General features: G+C 35.8%; 1 protein-coding gene across 1 annotated transcript in view; it reads left to right on the forward strand.

Moving 5' to 3' along the window:
• Positions 1-22,004, forward strand: part of LOC150092815 (protein-lysine N-methyltransferase SMYD4-like) — a 365,428-nt gene that overhangs the window by 242,277 nt on the left and 101,147 nt on the right. The window contains exon 14 of the mRNA XM_090414288.1: positions 11,236-11,354. Coding sequence (XP_090270414.1) covers positions 11,236-11,354 — 119 coding nt within the window. The remainder of the gene's footprint in view (positions 1-11,235; positions 11,355-22,004) is intronic.

Below are 22,004 nucleotides of genomic sequence, written 5' to 3' on the forward strand. Positions count from 1 at the left end.
GCAGTTCCACATATATTCCTTCTTAATAGAAAATTCTGTATGTTGGCAGTCTCCTAAGTCAAGACTACATCACCACTTTCACCAAGTGGAAGTAGCATAGCTAGATTGATTACTGCTATGTTCTCTGATGCTCTGACCAGATCCAGCACTCTCAAACCTCATGTCCCTACCATTAAATGCTGTCTCAGGTAATTCTCTCTCTCTCAGCAGCCGTATAAATTTCATTCCATTTCCCCAATGATTATTCCTCCTCCCAATCTATGAAATTCCTCATAATAATTAGCCAACCTGCTCTCGGCGTGCTAATTTGCCAACTCATTTCATCTACCGTCTTCTCCCTTATACCCCCTGGATTCTTGGCACTTTATTTACTCTTGGCATCTATTTAAAGATAGAGGTACTTAAGATACAGTATTTAATGAAACTGTAAATTTTAAAATATTTTGCCCACAGCTTGACACTTGTAATAAGAATTTTGATGACAGGTATAAAAAGTTGGATGAACTCAAACCAAGTACAAGGTGTTGTCTGAAAAAGAACTCCGGGGTTTTCAGTGAAATTTACTTTATATTTTGAAGCAGAAATGTATGTAGCATATATTATCAAAGTACAATATCACAAGTTTGATTACATGTTAGTGTAACTCAATGTGTGCACCATTTACAGCCCTACAGACATCAAAATGGATTTCCACCTTAGACCACCTCAGGTAAGCATATCCATAGGAATTACTTCTCTGAATGCTGTTATTCTATTGCACAGGTGGGCAAGGGACTGGATTTTTTCTTAATACTTAATGTCTTTTAGGTAGCCCCAAAAGAAAAATCCATTGGAGTCAAATTAGATAATAATAATCATCTAAAACTAATTAACTAGTAGTAAATATAAACACAAATGGTTAGAATATCTAAATTGAATGGACAATAGCAAACAGCCAAATATACTATACAGTACTATACTATATAAAATAAATGCAAAAGGAAGAACTGGAATAGCAAGAAAATGGCATAAGACTGAAACAAGCCACTTGGCCCTGTTCTGGTATTCATCGTAAGGAAGAAGAAAATATGCATGATATATTGAAGAATTACAGAATTTAGCAAACAAAGGGTAAAGCTTGGCTGACTGTGAGATTGTGATCTCTGCTCTAGCTGATCACATTCTAATTTAAGAGCAAATAGCTATATCGCATGATAAGTTAAGAACGTAGCAGTTTTTTTTTCCCCTTAAAAAGAAACTGTGATTGAACATTGATGCAAATATGAAGGTATGGAGAAGGTGCTGGTAATTACCAGCACCTTCTTCATACCTTCATATTTGCATCCCATGGTTGGAAAAGATTCCACTACTGGGTTTGAATCTGGTCATGAAGGAAGTTTTTCCTCCCAGAAACTTGGATTTTTCCTTTCACAAAACAAGCTACCTGGGAGGTCTGAAAAGTTCTCAGCCTCAGCCATAAATGGCAACACTATCGGCAAGATTTTTTTTTTTTTTCTAAGTTGGTTGGTAGATCTGTCATAAGCATCGATGTGAAATTGCAAGTCATTCTATCAAGTTGTTTTTTTATACAGCTGTCAGAAACCGAAGTGTTGTCTGTGTCCCTTGAAATGGATAAAATTGAGTATGGTGCAGTTATAAAATTCTTTGTAAAAGAAGGTTTGACATCAAAAGAAATTCATTTGAAGTTCATAAAAGTTTATGGGCATTCTCCTTTATTTTTGACAATTAAAAAATGGGCTGCTGAGTTGAAATGCGGCCTTACCAGCCTTGAAGGTGATCCATGTGAAGGACATCCAAAAAATGTAACAACATCAGAAATCATTGATCAGTGCACAATATGGTATGGGATGACCAGCGAGTCAAAGTGCATGAAATTGCTGAGACTATAGGCATTTCAATAGAGCGTATAGGATACATTGCATGAAGAATTGCAAATGAAAAAGCTTTGCGTAAGATGGGTACCGTGCAAATCAAAAACTCACTTGTATGAAAATCTCTGAACAGTGCTTGGAGCGTTTTAACAAGAATAAAACTGATTTTGTGCACCGATTTATTACTATGGATGAAACTTGGATTCACCAGTACACACCAGAATCCAAGCAGTCAAAACAGTGGACAGAAGCCAGTTGTTCAGTGCCAAAGAAGACAAGGTCACGGCATCTGTGTTTTTGGATGCTAATGGCATTTTGTTTATTAATTATCTTGAAAAGGGTAAAACAACCGTTGAATATTATTCTGATCTTGTAACCAGACTAGACGAAAAAATTCATGAGAAAAGGACCCGGTTTGCAGAAAAAGAAAAATCATCTTTCATTAGGATAGTGCACCTGCCCACAAAGGTGTTTTAAGGGATCGGCACTATGAATTGTTGGAACATCCACCCTATTCCCCAGATTTGGCTTTTTCTGATTTCTATCTCTTCCCAAAACTAAAACTCTTCCTCACTAGTCAGCATTTTTCTTCAAATCAAGAGGTGATTGCAGCTGTAGAGGGGTATTTTCAGATCTTACTGAGAACCACTACAGGGACAGGATAATGGTGCTAGAGCATTGCTGGAATAAATGTGTTAGTCTTAAGGGAGATTATGTTGAAAAATAAAAAATAATTTAGAAATTATAAATTTCTAAATTGCGTGAAATTGTGATTTTTTTCATTGTTAGGCTGAGAAATTTTCAGACCACCCTTATACACTTTCTGTTGAACCATGACTTGGAAAGTGGACAAGGATTTTTGTAGAATGGAAGATGGTCTTCATTTTAGCAAGTATAATTTTTGTGACTGTAGGAGCAGGTATTCAGTTTAGATGAGTGGAAGTAATAGTCAGACCCAAGGAAAGATGGAGCAAAATTCCAAAAGTCATCCTATTTGGCACCTTTTAGTGCCAAAGGATGTGAGATGGGGAGTGGTATGAGGAAGAGCATTTGTGAGAGAGAGGAGAGGCACAAAATTATGTGTGAGTTGCTGAGATGAGTAGTGACTGCTACAGTATATCAGGAAGGGGAACTAGTTAAAAAGAGATTCAGAATTTGTTTGAATAAAGAGTGTTATCAGGAGTTTGTGTAGGTAGATGTATGATTTTCTCTAGGGCATTGCTTATAGCAAAGACCTTTCTCTCTCTCATCCAGCATGGTCAGTGGTGGTGAAAAGGGAAGCCAATTGGAATTCTGAATGTTGAGGACTCCTAGGAAGATAACCTCACTGTTTGCATAGCAGGATTGCAGATAGTCAAATTTCATGGAAAGGAAGGAATGTTGAAGAGGCCTGAGTCGTTATCAGATTTGGAGACCGGTAAATGCAACAAATGAATGTAATTAAATGGGACAAGAAAACATTGAGCCAGAGAAGGTGAAAAGTAGAGGATTCTAAATTAGCCATCTGACATTGCTCTGGTTAGCAGTGTTATCTCTCAAAGACATTGTCTTGTGTTACCTTCCTTTTGGCAAAAGTAATTGTGAAATCCACAATTTGGCCATTGAAGGGATGTAGCAACAATCTGCCAAGAGTGTATAATTCAGGTGAATATTTTGCAGTTGCTGATATCACAGGTTGATGTGACAATTGTAATAGATGAACTGGAGGTGCTTTTCATATTGAAAAATATCAATGTGAGTGAATTACAGCAGTGGGACAGGATGGCATGTGAACCTCTGCTATGAGAATGCACAAGCGAATTGGCACTGCCACTGACGAAGATGTTTAATCTACTTTCATCTCTGGCAAGATTCCAAGAGAGTGGAAAGAGAGTAAGATTGTTTCATTAAGAGAGGCTCCCCCAACAAGCCCTCTTTGCCAAGCCAGAGGGTGGAAGGCCAAGGACTCACTGGATAGATTATATTCAAAACCTTGGGTGGGCACGTCTGGGTGTCCCACCAGAACACCTGAGCTTGGTGGCGGAGGATCGTGACCATTGGAAATCCCTCTTGCAGCTGCTGTCCCCCACAACCCAATTAGGAAAGGTGGGCCTTGAAGATGGATGGAAAGTGGCTCCAAAACAGAAGTAGAAAATTATAGACCAATTAGCATCTCAGGAGTATGGGAAAAGTTGGTTGAAGGTAAGTTCCAAGAATGGGTGGATGTGAATATGCTGCTCTATGGTGGGGCTTTGTATAAGTAAAAAAGGTAGGTCCTGTCTTAGTAACTTACATTTTATAATAGTGACAGCAGAATTAAATAAGGGAGATTGCTACACCATATTACAGAAGTCCAGCTGGACTTTGCAAAAGCATTTGACAGAATTCTGCGTGGAAGACTATTACGTAAATTAGTTCATAGGAATGGACATGAAGCTGGCATGGTTGGGGATGGGATTGACATACACAGACACCAAAGAGCAGTATATGGTGGAGTAGAATCTATGAAAATGAGAGTGACTAGTGGACTGCCATGAGGTTCTGTACTAGGGACTATTCTTTAAGTTGCATATTAATTATACAGGGAATGATTTAAGTGGGGATATTCAGTTGTTTGCTGATGATGCAAAACTGGAGTGGGCATTAGCAGGTAATGATGATGTAAATAACTTGTAGAATGATTTAAAATAAATTGGCATTGTGTGTGATGAAAAGATTATATGCTATGCATCACACTTGATAATACTGGATTGCAAGAATTTGAGGCTAGATTTGGGGAATAATGATGGACTGATAGTTGAAGTTCAGAGGGCATATTGAAAATGTTTGCAAAAGTAGCTCAAACATCCCAAGGATTCTTGGGTGTTGAAAAACTAAATTTAAGATGAGGTTATTATCCATCTTAATAAGGCTGTGATATTTGGTCCTGAATCCCCAAGAACCCCCCCTCCCATGAGTTTCTTGGGGATTAGAAGGTTATGGAGAGGATTCAGAGACTAGTGACAAATCTGTGTGAATGCTCCCTATGAAGATTGATTGATGGTATGTGGTTTTGCAAAGATAGCTGGAAAAGAAGGGGCATGATAGAAGCTTATAAGATACTTGTGGAGCTCTGTTAGGTTTACACAAAAGAAATTTTTCAAAAAAGATGGCAGTACATGGTGAATAGGAAGAGAACTATGGTTGACTGGGCTAAGTTATGTAAAAATGTGGTTAGTAAGGATGTGCAGACTAAATTTTTTGCTTAGAGAGCAGTGAATGAGTAGAATGGATTGCCAGAGGTAGTTATGAGTGGCTTGAGAGTGAATGAATTAAACTTGAGGTATGACAGTTATTGAGTATGCAGTAGAGATTTTACTAAAATACATTGGATTGCATCACTACCAAAGATGCAAAATATATTCAGACTCACAGAGTTCTCTTTAGTCAATAAGAAATCTAGAGCTACAGAAACACCCAGCTCGTTCTAATCCAACACCTTCTCTTTCAGTTATGGAAGTGACACTTAGACATACACTTCTGTTGGATGCCAAGCCATGTTATGATTAATGGAAATGAGGCTGCAGATACTGTCTGCTAGGTCTGCTCATTTCTCAAACATCCAATGTGTGTGCCTGTATCATACACAGATTAGCATAAAATTATCAGACAAAAACTTCTATCCCAGTGGTGTAGTCATCTTTGCATAGAGAGACTAATAAGCTCTACAACATTAGGCCTGAAATTAAATGATGGCAGTTTAGCCTGTGCAAAGTTTGAACAGAGGAAGTTGTTCTTGCTTGGCTCCACATAGGTCATAGTCATCTTACACACTCCTTCCTGTTAAGGGGGGTGATGATATGCCTATGTGTGAGTTTGGTGATGTCGAATATCCATCATTCATATTTTAATCAGCTTCCCTCATTTATGCTGAATGGTTATTATTTTAGTCACTTTCACAATCTGTCTCTGAGCTTTATACACTCAGGCAGATGTTATCAGATGCATCAAGTGTCACCCTGGTTTTTGATTACAGAGCATTAACATTTACCACCTTTCATAATCCTGATCCATTTACCATTGATCCATAATCCATTTACCACCTTGCATAAATAAACACCTTTCATGCCATCAGAGCTGTCAAGAATCTTGATTTGACTCCAAAGAATTCTATGACTAGTGGCAGTGGCATAGTAGGTAAGGCCGGACTCTTCAGTTTACAAGAATTTATTGTATTCCTGATGTTTTTGGATTTTAATCTCAGCAGAAACTTTGACATTATCCAAATCCTAACCACACTGATTCCATGTCCCAAAGTTTGAGAAAGCAGTCATGATTCTGAGCTTTATACACTCAGGGATGTTATCAGACGCATCAAGTGTCACCCTGGTTTTTGATTACAGAGCATTAACATTTACCATCTGATTTAAATTACATATTTATTAGTTTGACTTATTGTACATATATGCTTTTAAAAGCCTGTATTTTAATACTTCTTTTTACATCTGTTTTATACCTATATTTTATGTTTTCAACACTGATTTTTTATTTGTTTATGCTATTTTACTTATTTATAACCTAACATATTTCTAAGAAATGCTTCATCTTTTTATATATATAGATGTCAGATCTATATATTCTGCATATTTATTACGCGTATTCTGGCACAGCATGACCATAGATATCCTTGTGCCGTTAAATAAAAAAACAAAGAAACAAACTTATCAGACTCATGAAGTGCCACCCTAGTTTTTAAAATTTTATAGAGCATTAAATGCCTACCAGCTCATATGAACAATATATTTATAAGTTTAACTTACTGTATATATGTTTTTAGAAACCTGGCTATTATTATGCATACACCTCCTGGAATCAAGGGAGGCAATAGTAAGTTGCATTCTAACAAAGATTATGTTAGAACTTACAAGACACATTAGGCTTAAACAGTCGAATTTAATGAGGTTTAAAAAAGGATATTAATTAACATACATGTGTCTTGACAGTAAGGATGGTGAAAACTTGACTAAAGACTTGATTGGAGCCGAGCCAGTGTGCAATTTTAAATGGTGTGTACAAGATTGTGACAAGTGGATAAAATACAAGAAGATATACAAGAATTCTAAACCTTATGAAGAAAATGTTAAAACCAAATTTCGAAAGAACTGAGAATAAAAAATCTTATATATACACAGCAAACCAGCAACAAACATGAGGTGCTGACTATTTCATTACATATTTTAATGTAATGTCCTCTAATGAGTAAAGTAGAAAACTAATTGTGAGCAGCCGTATGGCCTTTTTTTGTATACAAAGTATTAGGAGTTTGGGTGGTTTGATATTATTCGGGAATTTGGCTGGTTGAGAGTAAAGGGGAGTAATTTATTTTGTTTAATTACCATGAAGGGGATAATAAATAGGGTCTTTTTGTGTTTATGGCACATTGGATGGTCCTTATTGCTAGTGATTCAGAACTTTGTAATTTGGATTCATTTTTATGGAAATCGATAATAACTTTTTTGATTTCAAGGGTATGTTTAAATTACGTTGCATTCAAGGATATTTTAGTAGGATTTTGGTTGTTTCTGGTGTATTTTGTTTGGGTTTTTTCTTTGTGGTGGAAAGTATGTAGATTGATAGGTATAGGAATATTACAATCTCGAAAATGTTCAATCTGGTGAGACTTGATTGAATGAATGGTGGAACCAATGTAACAAGTGCTGCATTCTGACTGGTAGTTAAACTTAAACCACATTATGGCATAGTAGCATGTTGGCCTGAGTTCTTGTGGTTCTATGTTTTAGTCAATTTTTTTGTTTGTTGTTTGTAGTGAAGACAATTCCGTAATTTGAATTTTATGGATTTATAGATGTTTTAGACATTATAGATGTTTAGTTTTAAAGCTGTATGTGGTGTTGATATGCAGTTTTGTGAAGAAGACAGATGATTTTGAGATGAGTAAATAGTGTAGTCCAGTGGCACACTCAGGATTTAATCTTGGGGTGGGGTGAGTTGAGTAGACGATTTGAGAATACCCACTACACATTGCATGCGATCTATGACTAAGCATCTACAGTGATCGCCAATATATGACCCGTGATCTCCTCTGGCCCGGCTCAGGCAAACGAAGTAGCGCTTGGTCCACCCGAGAATACTTCGTTTGCTTTGTGTTCACAGCAGCCATGATTCCCGAGAGCTATAGGGTATTCCCACCTTATGTGACCACTAATTCATAAGTAGTATAGAAATAGAAGACATGACACAACATAAATAAAAAAATGAATTTTAATTGGGAAAAGATTTTTGGAAAATTTTCTAGTGTTTTTTTTTTTCCCCTTTTTTTGGGGTTGGGGGTTGGGCAGGCCCCCCCCAGGTTCGCCACTGGTGTAGTCTCTTAAGTTGCTTGGAGTTTTTTCGAGAGTTGAAGATATTTTTCAGATGAGTAATTTCTTGGTTTAAAGCAGCATTAATGAATTGTGTTAATATGGCAGATTTTTTGACACAGTAAGGGTGATAGGAGGTGAAATGCATTTCGTATTTAAACTTGCTGTGATGAATTATTTTTGTTTTCTTCCAACGAATTCCAACGGCTGTACACCAGAACAGCCGCTCTGGGCTGGCAGACCATGCCTTAGATACCCACCATAAAATTCGTTGGAAGAAAACAAAAATAATTCATCACAGCAAGTTTAAATACGAAAGATTATTCAAAGAATCTTCAGCAGCTCTAAAAAACGTTCCTAACCTCAACAAATTTGGGTGCATGAAACTACCCCAAATTTGGGAGACTTACATTATGAGAACTTCAGCCCAACTGCCAAGACTACCAAATTAGCCCGCAAGAGAGCACCATTAGGACTTTAGGAACAATATTAGTTTCTTGCTTTCTTCCTCATTTGCTTTGTGTGCCTGTGTGCACATACCATATCTTTATGTTCCTGAAGATGGCAATGCGACGTTGCCGAAATATAGAAGTTATTCATTAAAGTTACCTTTAATTAATATACTTTATATGCGTTGTTAATTCCGTAAACTAATTACCAGTTACTCCTGAGTTGGTCAGAATTTCCTGCTTTTGTTTTTTAGCATGTAACCTTTTCTGAATGGAACGTTTATAAACCTGGTCGCTTCCCAAGTGAGTACTGCATGATCACTGTCATCAATCGGAGGAAGAATAGTTAAGTCTTTAACTGAAATGTCCTCTGACACTATAATCAAATCTGACACTCTTTGACCCCGAGTTCCTTCTATCACATGCTGCTTGAGGAAGTTGTCCCACAACAGCTCTATAAATTCATTTTCATTCTTTTCCTATGAGATTCTACTCTTACCAATCAATATTTGGATAATTAAAGTCTCCCATTATGATTACTCTTTGTGCACTAATCTTTTCTATTTGGTGATACATTTCTTCATCACTAGCAACCGATCCATCAGGTCTGTAACAACACTCTATTATGTAATTGATCTTGTTAGATTCCACCTCACACTAGATGGTTTCAAACTCGCTGACACGTGAAATACTGTTAGTAATAGTACTACAGTCATAGGTCTCAACTGTAACTGGATTCAAGTCATCTGATATCATTAGCAGCATGCCCCCTCCTCTCCTGTTCTCTCTATCCTTCCTAAAAGTACTGTACCCTTTACACTTGATACCAGTTAGTATGTCTGATTCTGATAATCAGGTCTCACTAATGCCTACAATCTAAGGTCCCAACATATTGACTGAGGCAATAAACCCTTCCCCTTTATTTCTGATACTCCTAGTATTTGGGTACAGAAATAATAATCTATCTGCATGTTCTTTTGTATACTCTTGTCTGGAGTCTGCATGACACAGTTGGACAACTTGCAGATCTCTATTCTTCTCTAGCGCCTTATACATGTAGACATCTCTGCACGGGTTTGATGGATCCGAGCTGGACAAACAATACGTCGAAATCGTTCTCTCCTCATCAACATTTTCGTAATAAGCCCTTTCCCATCATTGACACAGTTAAATAACATTGTCTCTCTTACACTCACATTCTCACCATTCCTCCCTTTTTAATTTAGTTTCCCTGACTCTCTGTGTTAGGTCTTATATCAGTTATTAGTCTTTCAAGACTTCTGATACCAATCTCATTTGAGTGTAGGCCGTCCCTCTTATACAAATCCAATCTTCCCTCAAACTCACTCCAAACATCCAAAAACTTGCATCCACATCCATTCCTTCTGCACAGCCTATGCATTGAATCATTTGCCATCATAACCCTTCTTCTTAATTCATTTTTATCATATCGAGGTAATGTGCTGACGATTTTCTCTTTCTCACTCTCACCTCTTCCACCAACCCGTTCTTGTCCTCTCTCATACCGAACTTATTGCTAGTTAAGTTGTTAGTACCTACTACATTAAGATCTTGTTTACTTTTCTTTTCTGTTTTTGAATGGCTTCCTTTATATTCTTATTTTCATTCCGGGAATACTCGAAGTTATAACTCGATCATCAATAGCATGTTTTATTGTAGTCACCATACCAAATAGTGTCCTTCTTTTTACAAACGTTACTTATCTGTTCCTGTGCTTTGTTTCTTATTTTGCTACTTAATTTTCCTCCCTATGTTCATTTCATAGGGACTGATGATTTGCTTTAATTTTGCTATTTTGGAAGTTAATTCATTTTCAATAACCTCATTAGTGGGGCAAGCCTTCTTGTTCCCGACTCTGCTGCTCTTCTTAGCGTTATGTTTCTTGTGTGTTTTTGGCACCATTTGAAACTTATGCATATTATTGAAATATCTTAATAAAAATATGCTATAAAACACTAAAATCTACACTAATATACTATAAAACACTAATTTTCTAAGGAAAAAGCAACAAAACAGAAAAAATCGCCAATTTTATACAAGCGCTAAATTCACTGACCAACCACAATGTATCCTCGAACCATTATTCTCATTTATTAGATGTGTTATTCTTATTCCATTAAACCAACTAAAAAATAAACAGATAATTTGTTTTAAGTTTGGATAAACAGTAATTAATGTATATATAAATTCTTACAACATATTGACTTCATCCTCGAATTATGTTTTTCTTTTTTCTTAAACTACATTGACATGGAATACAAATATAAAGATGCACATTTTTATATCTTTTCACTTTATGTGTAGTCATTAGTTTCTACATTCAAGTAGCTCAGTTGTGAAGTTACTTTGGACTTCAGGCTATATTCTTCTAGAATATAATTTCTTGGTATATGATGATGCAAGTATTTAGTATTTGAAAAATAACTGACAGCTACAGTCAGCACAGCTTTTGAATTGATCAATAAGGTTTTGATAATTTGAGCAAGTTAACATTTCATGAATGTGGAGTTATTTTTCAGTCTAATATCAAAATTTAACTAATTCTTCTTTTATTAGGACCACATTTCCGTCGAATGACTCGTGATGACCGTCAGAGAGCTTTGTTAGAACAATATTTTTTCCTTTGTAATTGTGAAGCGTGTGAAAATGAAGATGAAAGAGAGCAGAGATATCAGGTGAGGAATACACCAATAAGTTTTATGCATCATGATGAAAATATTGATATAGTCCTGTAAAGATGATTTTCCTTTTTCTTATTCAATCATCTTAAATGTTTGTCCTTAGGAATGGTATTACAATGAAACCTTATCTAATTAATTATCTGAGACACAGTATACAAATTATAAAAAAACACACACAAATGAAAGATGTTAGACTAGATTCATAGTCCTAATACAAGAGCACTCTCTGTTGGTGCTGGTAGCCAGCTTTTGGTGTTAGGCAAGATGACTAAAAATTACTTTCTCTCATATCTCAGGAAGTTTTGCACAAGCACAACTACATTTATTGTGATTTTTTTTTCTTTTTCTAAATTTGCTGCTGATTCAAAAAAAAAAAAAACTTTTAAGTTTGTATTTGAAGTGAAGTATAGGTTCAAGGTGTCAGGTAAACCTGAATTTTGTCCATAGTATCACAAGGTGCAGGAACAAGGAATATTGTACACAGTTGGATCAGACAAAAGGAGGAATAGATCTGTAGGGGAGCAGTTAATGGCAGCCAGCTTCACATGGTGTTTGAATGCAGTGCAGAGACCATATATCTCTAAAGTTGAAAGTTTATTTTTCACTTGGTTAGACTATAATAAATTTAGTTTAATCCTTTATCCAAGTGGGAGCAAAGTTTGCGCCTGAAAGTATCTTCAGGACTGGGGTAAGGTGGTACAACACCGGGCAACTAGTTGCAAAGGTGGAGCAAGATAACATCACTCCTATCTCAGTATCTCCCATAATGCAATATTATGGGAGATACTATAACTATAATAAATGTTATAGTCTGTTATAAGTGTTATAGTAAATGGCACAAACTTTGTTTGCTCACACTTGGATAAAGGATTAAACTAAATTTATTATAGTCTAACCAAGTGAAAAATAAACTTTCATCATCTTTCTCTAAATCCAGAGTAATTTAATAAAAAGGTGGCACACTCTTTGGCAACGCCTATAGGTAGAGATGACCTTGCTAATGCTTCTGCCTGGTATCTCCACTTGGGCCTGGCTCCCACCGAAGAGATCTCAATGAAGGTTGAAACTAGTCTGGGTAGTGGCCCTTCCCTTAATGCATAACATTATACATATCAGCAAGGAGATGTGTTTTGCATTATGGGAGATACTGAGATAGGAGTAATGTTAGCTTGCTCCACCTTTGCAACGAGTTGCCTGGTGTTGTACTACCTTACTCCAGTCCTGAAGATACTTTCAGGTGCAAACTTTGTTTGCTCCCACTTGGATAAAGGATTAAACTAAATTTATTATAATCTCTAAAGTTGTGGCTATTTTTTCTGAGTTGTCTATGAAGTTTTTAATAGTAGTAACATTACTGTGATCTTTATGTTGAGATGGATGCGAGAACAGACAGGAACTAGTATTCTGTTAATTTTTTATTGGTGGTGTACCCATTGGTAGGAAGGCACCGCAAATAATGATTTCAGTTTTGAGAGAACCCCTTGTTGAAATGGATGTTTCTTTGTTAGCAAGGATTTTATACTGTTTTGTTTGGAGGGGAGATGATGGGAAAGCTAGTTTTTCTCTAAACTGAGAGAGAGCCATTGGGAAGACCTGTGATTGAAGTGTCCAGAAGGACACTGTTATTTTCTTTTTCTATAGTGAACTGAATTCTGTTGCACTGGCTGTTGAGATAGGATTGGAAAGAGTCTGATGTGTCTAAGCCATGTGGCTAACTGGAGAACATATTATCAATAGCCAGACAGAAGATTTGAGAACTGCAGTAGCAAGATCATGTTTTTCAAAATGCATTCCACTGTGATGTGGATATTTGTAAACATCTTTAAGTGGTACATTATTCCATTAACAATGTGAAACTACCACCACCTCACTTGTTGGATGTGGGAAGTGACTTGGAAATGCTCCATGTTTAGCAGGGATTGCTTACCCAGAGGTACTAAAAATATGTTGTAGATTTCCAAACTCCTATGGCTGGGATTTACATTCAAAATTGTCTTTCTTTGTCCATGTGCATATTATAACCTTACTCTGGCTGGACATATTTCTTTGTGAAAGAAATATTTCTTTATTTAAATATTTATCTAATATTTCTTATTTAAAGACATATTTCTTTATTAAAGAAATATGTCCAGCCAGGTATTACTGCTAATTCTTAAGCAATCTCAATTTTAATTTAAATTGATTATTACATTATTTTATTCTTTTTTAAGTGACAAATAATTCTGTAGCAGATAAGCCCAAAATAAACTTGTATGAATTTGTTGTGTTAATGATGTTTACTGATCTGATTGAATGGTGACCAAATCAGATTTTATCTTATTAGGCACTCTGAATAGGCTAATTGTTTATAATTTCAAGATGCTAAGAAATTATATTCGTGGTTTAATCCTTTATCAAAGTGTAAGCAAAGAGTTTCTTGACGACTGAGCTACTTGTGTATAGAAGCTAATGACTTCACATCCATTGCTTTAGTGTCCTATAATGCAAAGCACACATCCTTTTGGATGTGTATAATGCTATGCATTATGGGAAGGGCCACTACCAAGACTGGTTTCGACCATTATTGAGGTATGTTTAAGTGCTGGGGGCCTCTCCAAAAACTCTGAGTGATCTGCAAGATCATTCTAAATCTCACTGAGTGACCCTAAAGGATCATTGCTAAACTCATTACTCCTGACCTGAATCTCTCCAGGACAGGAAACTCAGTGGTGGTTCCACCCAGTGACAAACAAAAACTTGCCACTGCATAGAGCCTCTGTACTCCCCAGAAACTAAGCAAATCGAGTGGTGAGCATTAATAAATGTCATCAGTGAGAGCCAGACCCAGAATTGATACCAAGGTTGAAGTAATGCAGAAATCCTATTTGCCATATACAAGTAGTGAAAAGGTGTATTATCTTATTATTAAAATACTCTGGATTAGAAAAGTTTACAGCGTTTTCACTTGGCTATAAATTAAATTAAAAACACCAAGGAATTATATTCTTCTTTAATCCTTTATCCAAATGTAAACACATATACTAAGGCAATTAATGTGTTAGTCATTAGCTTCTATATTCAAGTAGCTCAGTTGTGAAGATACTTCACACTTCAGACTATATTCTTCTAGAATATAATTTCTTGGCATCTTTAAATTATAGAATAACGAAGTGAAAAAAATTTCAATCTCTATCCACAGTAATTTAATAATAAGGTGACACACCTTTTCACTACTTGTATATGAGATATGACTTCTGCATTACTTCAGCCTTGGCATGACTTCTGGATCTGGTTCCCATTGATGAGACTTCCTGTTCATATCCAAGATGGGCTTGACAAAACGATCACAGCATCTAAAGTTACCACAGATTATAAAGAATGCCAGACAAGAAAATCCTCAGGACCTGATGATCTAGGGATAGAATTTTATTGTGATTCTTTTCTCTCATCAGGACTCTTACCAAGTGAATTTTTAGCAAGCCATACCATCCTCATTTCAAAACCTCACCGAGATCATACTTTAATCAGCAGCTGGAGACCTATTTCTCTACCTAACACTGACTATAGGATTTTTTTTCTGCATTATCAATAACAGGATCAAAGTAGGAATGAGATACATAATTAAAAGCATACAGATGTATGGATTTTCAGGCTGAGCAGTAGAATTAAACCTGTTTCTGTTAGGTTATCTACTCCTTTTAGTTAATACAAAAAAGCAGGCAATGGCAGTGCTATCAGTAGTACTTTATCACTACTGATAGATCAGTGAAGCATTTGATAATGTCCAGCATCCCTTTCTGTTCCACAGCCATTATTAAAGGAGCTTATTTCAATTCAACTACCCCCCTCCTTGTTAATAGAATCCTATCAGACCTGGTTAAAATTCAAAAAGGAGTCGAGCAAGGTCTCTTAGTTCATTACCCTTTGCATTGGTTCTTGAACCCTTTCTTGTAGGACAATACATGTGCTGTGCAAGGAATAACAGTTCCTTCAACTATGAAGGAAAATAAGATAATAGCATATGCCGATGATGTAGTAGGCACTTTGAGGAATAATGATATATATCTATATATATCTTTTTTTTGGTATTTTGGAAAAATTCAGGAAGATCAGGATTAACTGCTAATGCAGACAAGACAAAATTAAAAGTTTTTAGAACGTAGGAGCTTGGAGGTATTCCTTTTGGACTACACTTGGATAAAAAAACCAAACATATAATTTCTTGGCCTCTTTAGTGTAATTAGGTCAAAAAACTTTCAACATGTATGAAAGGTTCTTTTGCTATTATTGTTTGGATTATTCACACACTTTTTTTATGCCCATCTTTGAAAGGTTATAAAATTCAGCTACCACCTCAAGACAATCACATATATCCATGCCCATTCCCTGGGAATTGAACTCGCAGCCTGTTGGTTTGAAAGCGAATATGCTTACAATCTTACTCATCTTGAGCTAATTCAGTGACTGTAACAATAACAACAAAAAGATATTTCTATATACAAGTATGTAGGGAAATTATTTTATAGTCTCTTCTCACTATAGCAAACCTGTAGGAACTTATTGGTATAAATATTATAGAAGTTTGCTATAATGAATTTTCTTTGGAAAGTTTTGAGATACTCATATATACAGTGAGGTTTATTAAAAATATGCAATTATCATAAAATACATCAAATATTTCAGATGGACTCTGATAGTTCATTGGTTGTAATGCAGTAAGCAAATTCAGAAGTAGGATATACAACAATGAATTGCCTGTTTTATAGCATGATAATGGCATAACACAGATAATAACATGATATTGTTAAAAAAATTAGTTACTGAGAACTAATATCTTCCATACTTTTGATAAAGAGAGAAAGTGTTATTCTGATTTAGATGGGATCAGTGTATAAGGCTTCACAACTTTCTTTAAATTTTCTATTTCAAACAACTCTAAGCATGGATCTGACAGAGGATTTTGTCGACTCCATGCAAAAGAAAACTGTACTTGATTTCTGATAGTAAATATAGTATTGCTGTTGTTGAAATTCTGTTTTGTATTGAAAAGTCAGTTTGTCTAAAATATTTGCATATATAACTTGCTTCGGATAAGCCGCTATTTGTTTCACCATAAAGGCTATCAGTTCAAATTCCACATAAGGCATGAATGTTTGTAAAAGCCTGCTCTGGACAGGCTTGTGTAGCTCATAGGATTTATTAATAAGGATTTTTTTTTTTTAAAGGTCATTTGCAAGCTACTTACATAGCAAATACCTGGTAGGAACAGTGAAAAGTTTATCTTTAGTAGTTGATAAGAATGTAAGAAGTTAGTGATAGGAAAAAACATAGGAGTAAAATTTTACTTTTTCAGAATATTTTACATAGGAGTAAAATTTTACATTTTCGGAATTCTAGTAATTTGGGGATTCTAGAAATTTAATGTAGGGGATTGGAACACTATATATTCATGTTAATAAAAGATCAGATTGTAGGAGTCTGTAATATATTGAATCTTCTGAGGATTAAAACCCATTTAATTGCTCTGACTGATTTAATATTAAACAATACTTGTTGTAAAGAGAAAGTAGAAAAGATAAAATAAGTTGTGTTGAGTAAGGTCATGATGATGACCATTTTTTGAACTGGATGATGGGCTGAGTAATAACTTTATTACTATGCTGGCAATAAATTTATATCCACATTTGTATTCGAGTACAAATGTCGACATAAGTCACTGCAGCAAATACAAATTTTACCTTATTTTATTTTATTTTTGGAATTAGCAGCAGATTTTAAAAACCTGCCAAATATGAATAATTCAGCCAACACAAAACTTCCGAAGATTTGGTAAACAGTAAATTTTAGATCTGCCCAAGAAAGCAAGGTTGCCTACTCGTGCTCACAGAGATTTGCAGTCATCATCATCAAATTCCTGCCATGTACCCTCAAGAGGTGTACAGGATATAATAGTACTCCAGCATTATCAGATGTTATATTTCTATCTTCTAAGGCACTTTTTATTATATCAGTCCATCTATATCTTTGTTATCCACTTGGTCTTTTTCCCACCAAGCTGGCAGAGAACACTTGTTTTGCTAATCTTTCCTCACCCATTCGGTTTAAGTGACCATACCACCTGAGATTAGCTCTGCTAATGCATTCCTGGATGCTGACAATGTCAAGTTCTTTCCTAATATCCTCATTTTTAATATGATATTGCCATTGATGCCATCTTTCAGGAACTAATATTTCTCAGGACTCTCATATCTGCAGTCTTGAGTCTTTAGTCAAGTGTTTTACTTCTGATACACCTCTCAGATCCATAAGTTAAAATTGGTTTGAACACTGGCTTGTATACAGCTAATTTAGTGTTTTGACTAATTTCTCTCTTATTCCATATAAATTTATTCAGTTGACTTCCTACCATACCAGCTTTGTTGATTCTGTTGTTTATTTCCATATTTAATTTACAATCTTCACTAAAATGTGTGCCTAAGTAGCTGAAATATTTTACTTGTTCTATAGGTTCTTGGTTCTCCATTCACAATGCAGTTAATATTTTCAATGCATCTGCCTATTTTCATTGTCTTTACCTTGTTATTGTTGACTTTCATATCTATTACAAGAGTTATTCAATTTAGTCGGGAATCTTGCAGACTTTTAGTGGATTTATTTAGAAGTATAACATCTCCAATTTTGATATCATATCAGGTTTAATATCACCTTCCTTCATAATAAGATCCATATATCATCATCATCTAATTCCTGCCATGTACCCTCAAGGGAGTGCACAGAATATGATAGTACCACATGAAAAATTTACATTATGACTAACTTCCTATTTACAATTTTCATCCAAATCAGTCTGTTACTTGTCAAGACTCCAACATTATCAGATCTTATATTTCTATCATTTAAGGCACTTTGTACTGTATCAATTCACCTATATCTTGGTCTTCCTCTGGGTCTTTTTCCTGCCAACCTGGCAGAGAACACTTGTTTTGCTAATCTTTCCTTGCCCATTCTATTTAAGTGACCATACCACCTGAGATTAGTTCTGCTAACGCATTCCTGGATGCTGACAATGTCCAATTCTTTCCTAATTTCCTCGGTTTTAATATGATATTGCCATTGATGCCATCTGTTCACGCCTCTAATCTTTCTCAGGACTCTCATACCTGTGGTCTCTAGTCTTTGGTCAAGTGTTTTACTTCTGACCAAGCTCTCAAATCCATAAGTTAAAATTGGTTTGAACTGTCTTGTATACAGCTAATTTAGTGTTCCGACTAATTTCTCTCTTATTCCATATGAATTTATTCAATTGACTTCCTAGCATACCAGCTTTGTTGATTCTGTTGTCTATTTTCATATTTAATTTACCATCTTCACTAAAAATCTAAGTAGCTGAAATGTTTTACTTTTTCCAGAGGTTCTCCATTCACAACACAGTTGACATTTTCAACGATTCTGCCTATTTTCATTGTCTTTGTCTTTTTATTACTGACCTTCATACCATATCTATTACAACAGTTATTCAATTTAGTCAGGTAATCTTGCAGATTTATTTAGAAATATAACATCGTCTGCATAAAGCAAAGAGCGACATTAACATCTCCAATTTTGATATCATGTTTAATACCACTTTCCTTCATAATATGATCCATATAGATAATGAATAACAGAGGGGATAAAGTACATCCTTGTCTCACACCAGATTTAACATTAAGCCATCTTCCTGCACTTCCTTCAATCCTAACTGCCGATTTACAATTCAAATAAAGACTCAGTATTGCTTGATATAATGCCCCATTGACCCCATGTAACTGTAGCGTATTGAATAGCTTCTCTCTTGTCACCTTGTCATATGCCTTTACCAGATCGTCAAAACTTAAATACAGATCTTTGTTATGTTCCCATGGATATAACTGATCCTGACAGCCTCTATTTGGCCTGAATCCAGCTTGTTCTTCATCAAGCTCTTCTTCCACAATTCTTCTCAACCGTTTCTCAAGTATATTAGCATAAATCTTGCGAGGAACACTTAGTAGGGAAATACCTCTGTAATTCTCACATTCAGTTTTATTTCCCTTTTTATATATGGGTACTATGAGAGCGCTACTCCAATCATCGGGAATTCATCCCTCTGTCCACACCTTCTGAACTATGCAGTGCAGCCACTGTAAGACTTTTATACCACTATACTTCAGCATTTCTGGTCGAATATCATCTACTCCTGCTACCTTTCAACATTTCAGGCCTTTGATGGCTTTTTCTACTTCAAGTATGGATATGTATTCCTGACTGTATGCCTGCGGAGTGTTTTTTTACCACTGTGCTATCACTGCTTGTTTCATTTAGCAATTTTTTGAAGTAATTACTCAATACTTCAAGGATATCTTTTTCTCCTGTTTTCACCTTTATCATCTCTAATTCCTTTTACAGCACTCTTTCCTCCATTTCTGAGCTTCTTCAACCACCTCCAAAATATTTTGCTACCTTCTTGATATTTATTTTCTGTGTATTTGCCAAAGTCCTCCCATGACTTTTGTTTAGCTAGTTTTACACAGTGTTTAGCTTTCTTACATTTGTCTCTGTATTCTCTAAGAGCACAAGCTGACTTATTTGCCAGGAACCTTTGATATGCTTTCTTCTTTAATTCACTGCCTCTTTAACTTCCCATGTCCACCGTGAAGTTCTAATTTTTCTATCCTTGCAGACAACTTCAGCACATGCCTCTCTAGCTGAATCAATCAGGGTTTTCTTCAAAGCTGGCCACTGAATCTCCAAGGTTTGATTCCTGTTCTCAAACTCTTTCATTTTTTCTTCAATAATTTTTGTGTATTTTAGTCTACAGTTCACATCTGAGAGCTGCTCAACTTTTATTCGCTTTAAAACTTTCTTACATGTTATTCTTTTTAATATGAAATTCAATTTTATCCTGCTCAAGACTAAATAGTGATCACTTCCAATTTCAAATCCTCTGTGCACTCTGGTGTCCTGCACCAGGGAGAAAACATCACTATCAACAATAACATAGTTAATGAGACTTTTCTTATTCCTTGCCTCCTCTCGCCATGTGAATTTTTGCACATTTTTATGTTGGAACATGGTGTTAGTAATAACCAGTACATGTCCTGAGCAGAAATCCAACAGGTATTTGCCATTATTATTAGCTTTGCTCTTTTCTCCAAATTTTTCCAAAATATTTTTATACGTCTGACAATCACTTCCTACTCTGCTATTTAGATACCCAACAAGGTCCAACTTTTCCTTTTTCATTGTATCAGTTGCTTTATCTAGAACCTCAAAAAATTCTTCCACTTCTACCTTAGTAGAGCCGTCTGTGGGACCATAGGCACAAATAAGTCTCATTGTCCAGTTTCCCATTTTGATATTTGCCCATATCACTCTACTTGAGACTGTCTGCCATTCAAGATTAGCCTCGTATTTAGTGTTGAATACTATGGCTACTCCTTCTTTTCCTTGATTGTCATTGCCTGAATATAACATTTTGTATTTATTTCTCAGAAAGATCTTACCAGTTTTTTGTCCTTTTTTTTTTGTTTCAGTCACCCCTATTATGTCGATCTGGTACTTATCTAATTCCTCAGCTAGCTCCATTTCTTTGCCATTCAGGCTTCTTCTGCTGATAGTACCTATCTTCAACTCTGATGATATTGAGTTGGGGTTTATTCCAGTAGCTGACTTTTCGCTGTTCACTCTGGTTCCCTCGGGAAAACAACGGGGGCCTTGTTTAGCTGGGCGACACCCCAGCCAGCATGAAACTTTGTCATGTCGTACCATCATTTTGTATTTTGGTTTAAGCCAATAAGAATCCAATTTGGTTGGCTTTAGCTGATCAAATACAAATATTTCTGCTACTTTAGCCAAAGCCAAATATTTGCAAAACATGCTGAATTGGCTAAATAACCAAGTAAAACCTAATATTTGGCACATCCCCTACTTAAAAGCCTCTTTCCTGCAAGATGAAAGCTGATAAACATGTGAAAAAACAAACTATTTTCCAGTGATGTCCCATTCATTGTTGGAAAAGGATGAATGCTTTCCAATAACTTCTCTATATGAATGGGAATCATTCTTGATGAGAGTTTATTTTTCACTTGGTTAGACTATAATAAGTTTAGTTAATCCTTTATCCAAGTGTGAGCAAACAATTTTCGCCTAAAAGTATCTTCAGGACTGGGGTAAGGTAGTACAACACCAGACAACTCGTTGCAAAGGTGGAGAAAGCTCTCAACACTCCTATCTCAGTATCTCCCATAATGCAAAGCACGTCTCCTTGCGGATATGTGTAATGCTATGCATTAAGGCAAGGGCCACTCCCCATACTGGTTTCGACCTTTATTGAGGTCTCATCAGTGGGAGCTAGGCCCAGTAGTGGGGACACTAAGGCAGAAGCAATGAGAGGTCATCCCAACCTATAGGAGTTGCCAAAGGGTGTACAACCTTATTATTAAATTACTCTGGATTCAGAGAAAGACGTTGAGAGTTTATTTTTCACTTGGTTAGACTATAATAAGTTTAATTTAATCCTTTATCCAAGTGTGAGCAAACAAAGTTTGCACCTGGAAGTTTGCCTGGTGTTGTACTACCTTACCCCAGCCCTGAAGATACTTTCAGGTGCAAACTTTGTTTGCTCACAAACAAATCTTTATCCAAGTG

Source organism: Typopeltis vanoorti, chromosome 25, assembly GCF_054136105.1.
Source record: "Typopeltis vanoorti isolate ZY-2024b chromosome 25, IOZ_Tvanoo_1.0, whole genome shotgun sequence".
Classification (NCBI taxonomy): Eukaryota; Metazoa; Arthropoda; class Arachnida; order Uropygi; family Thelyphonidae; genus Typopeltis; species Typopeltis vanoorti.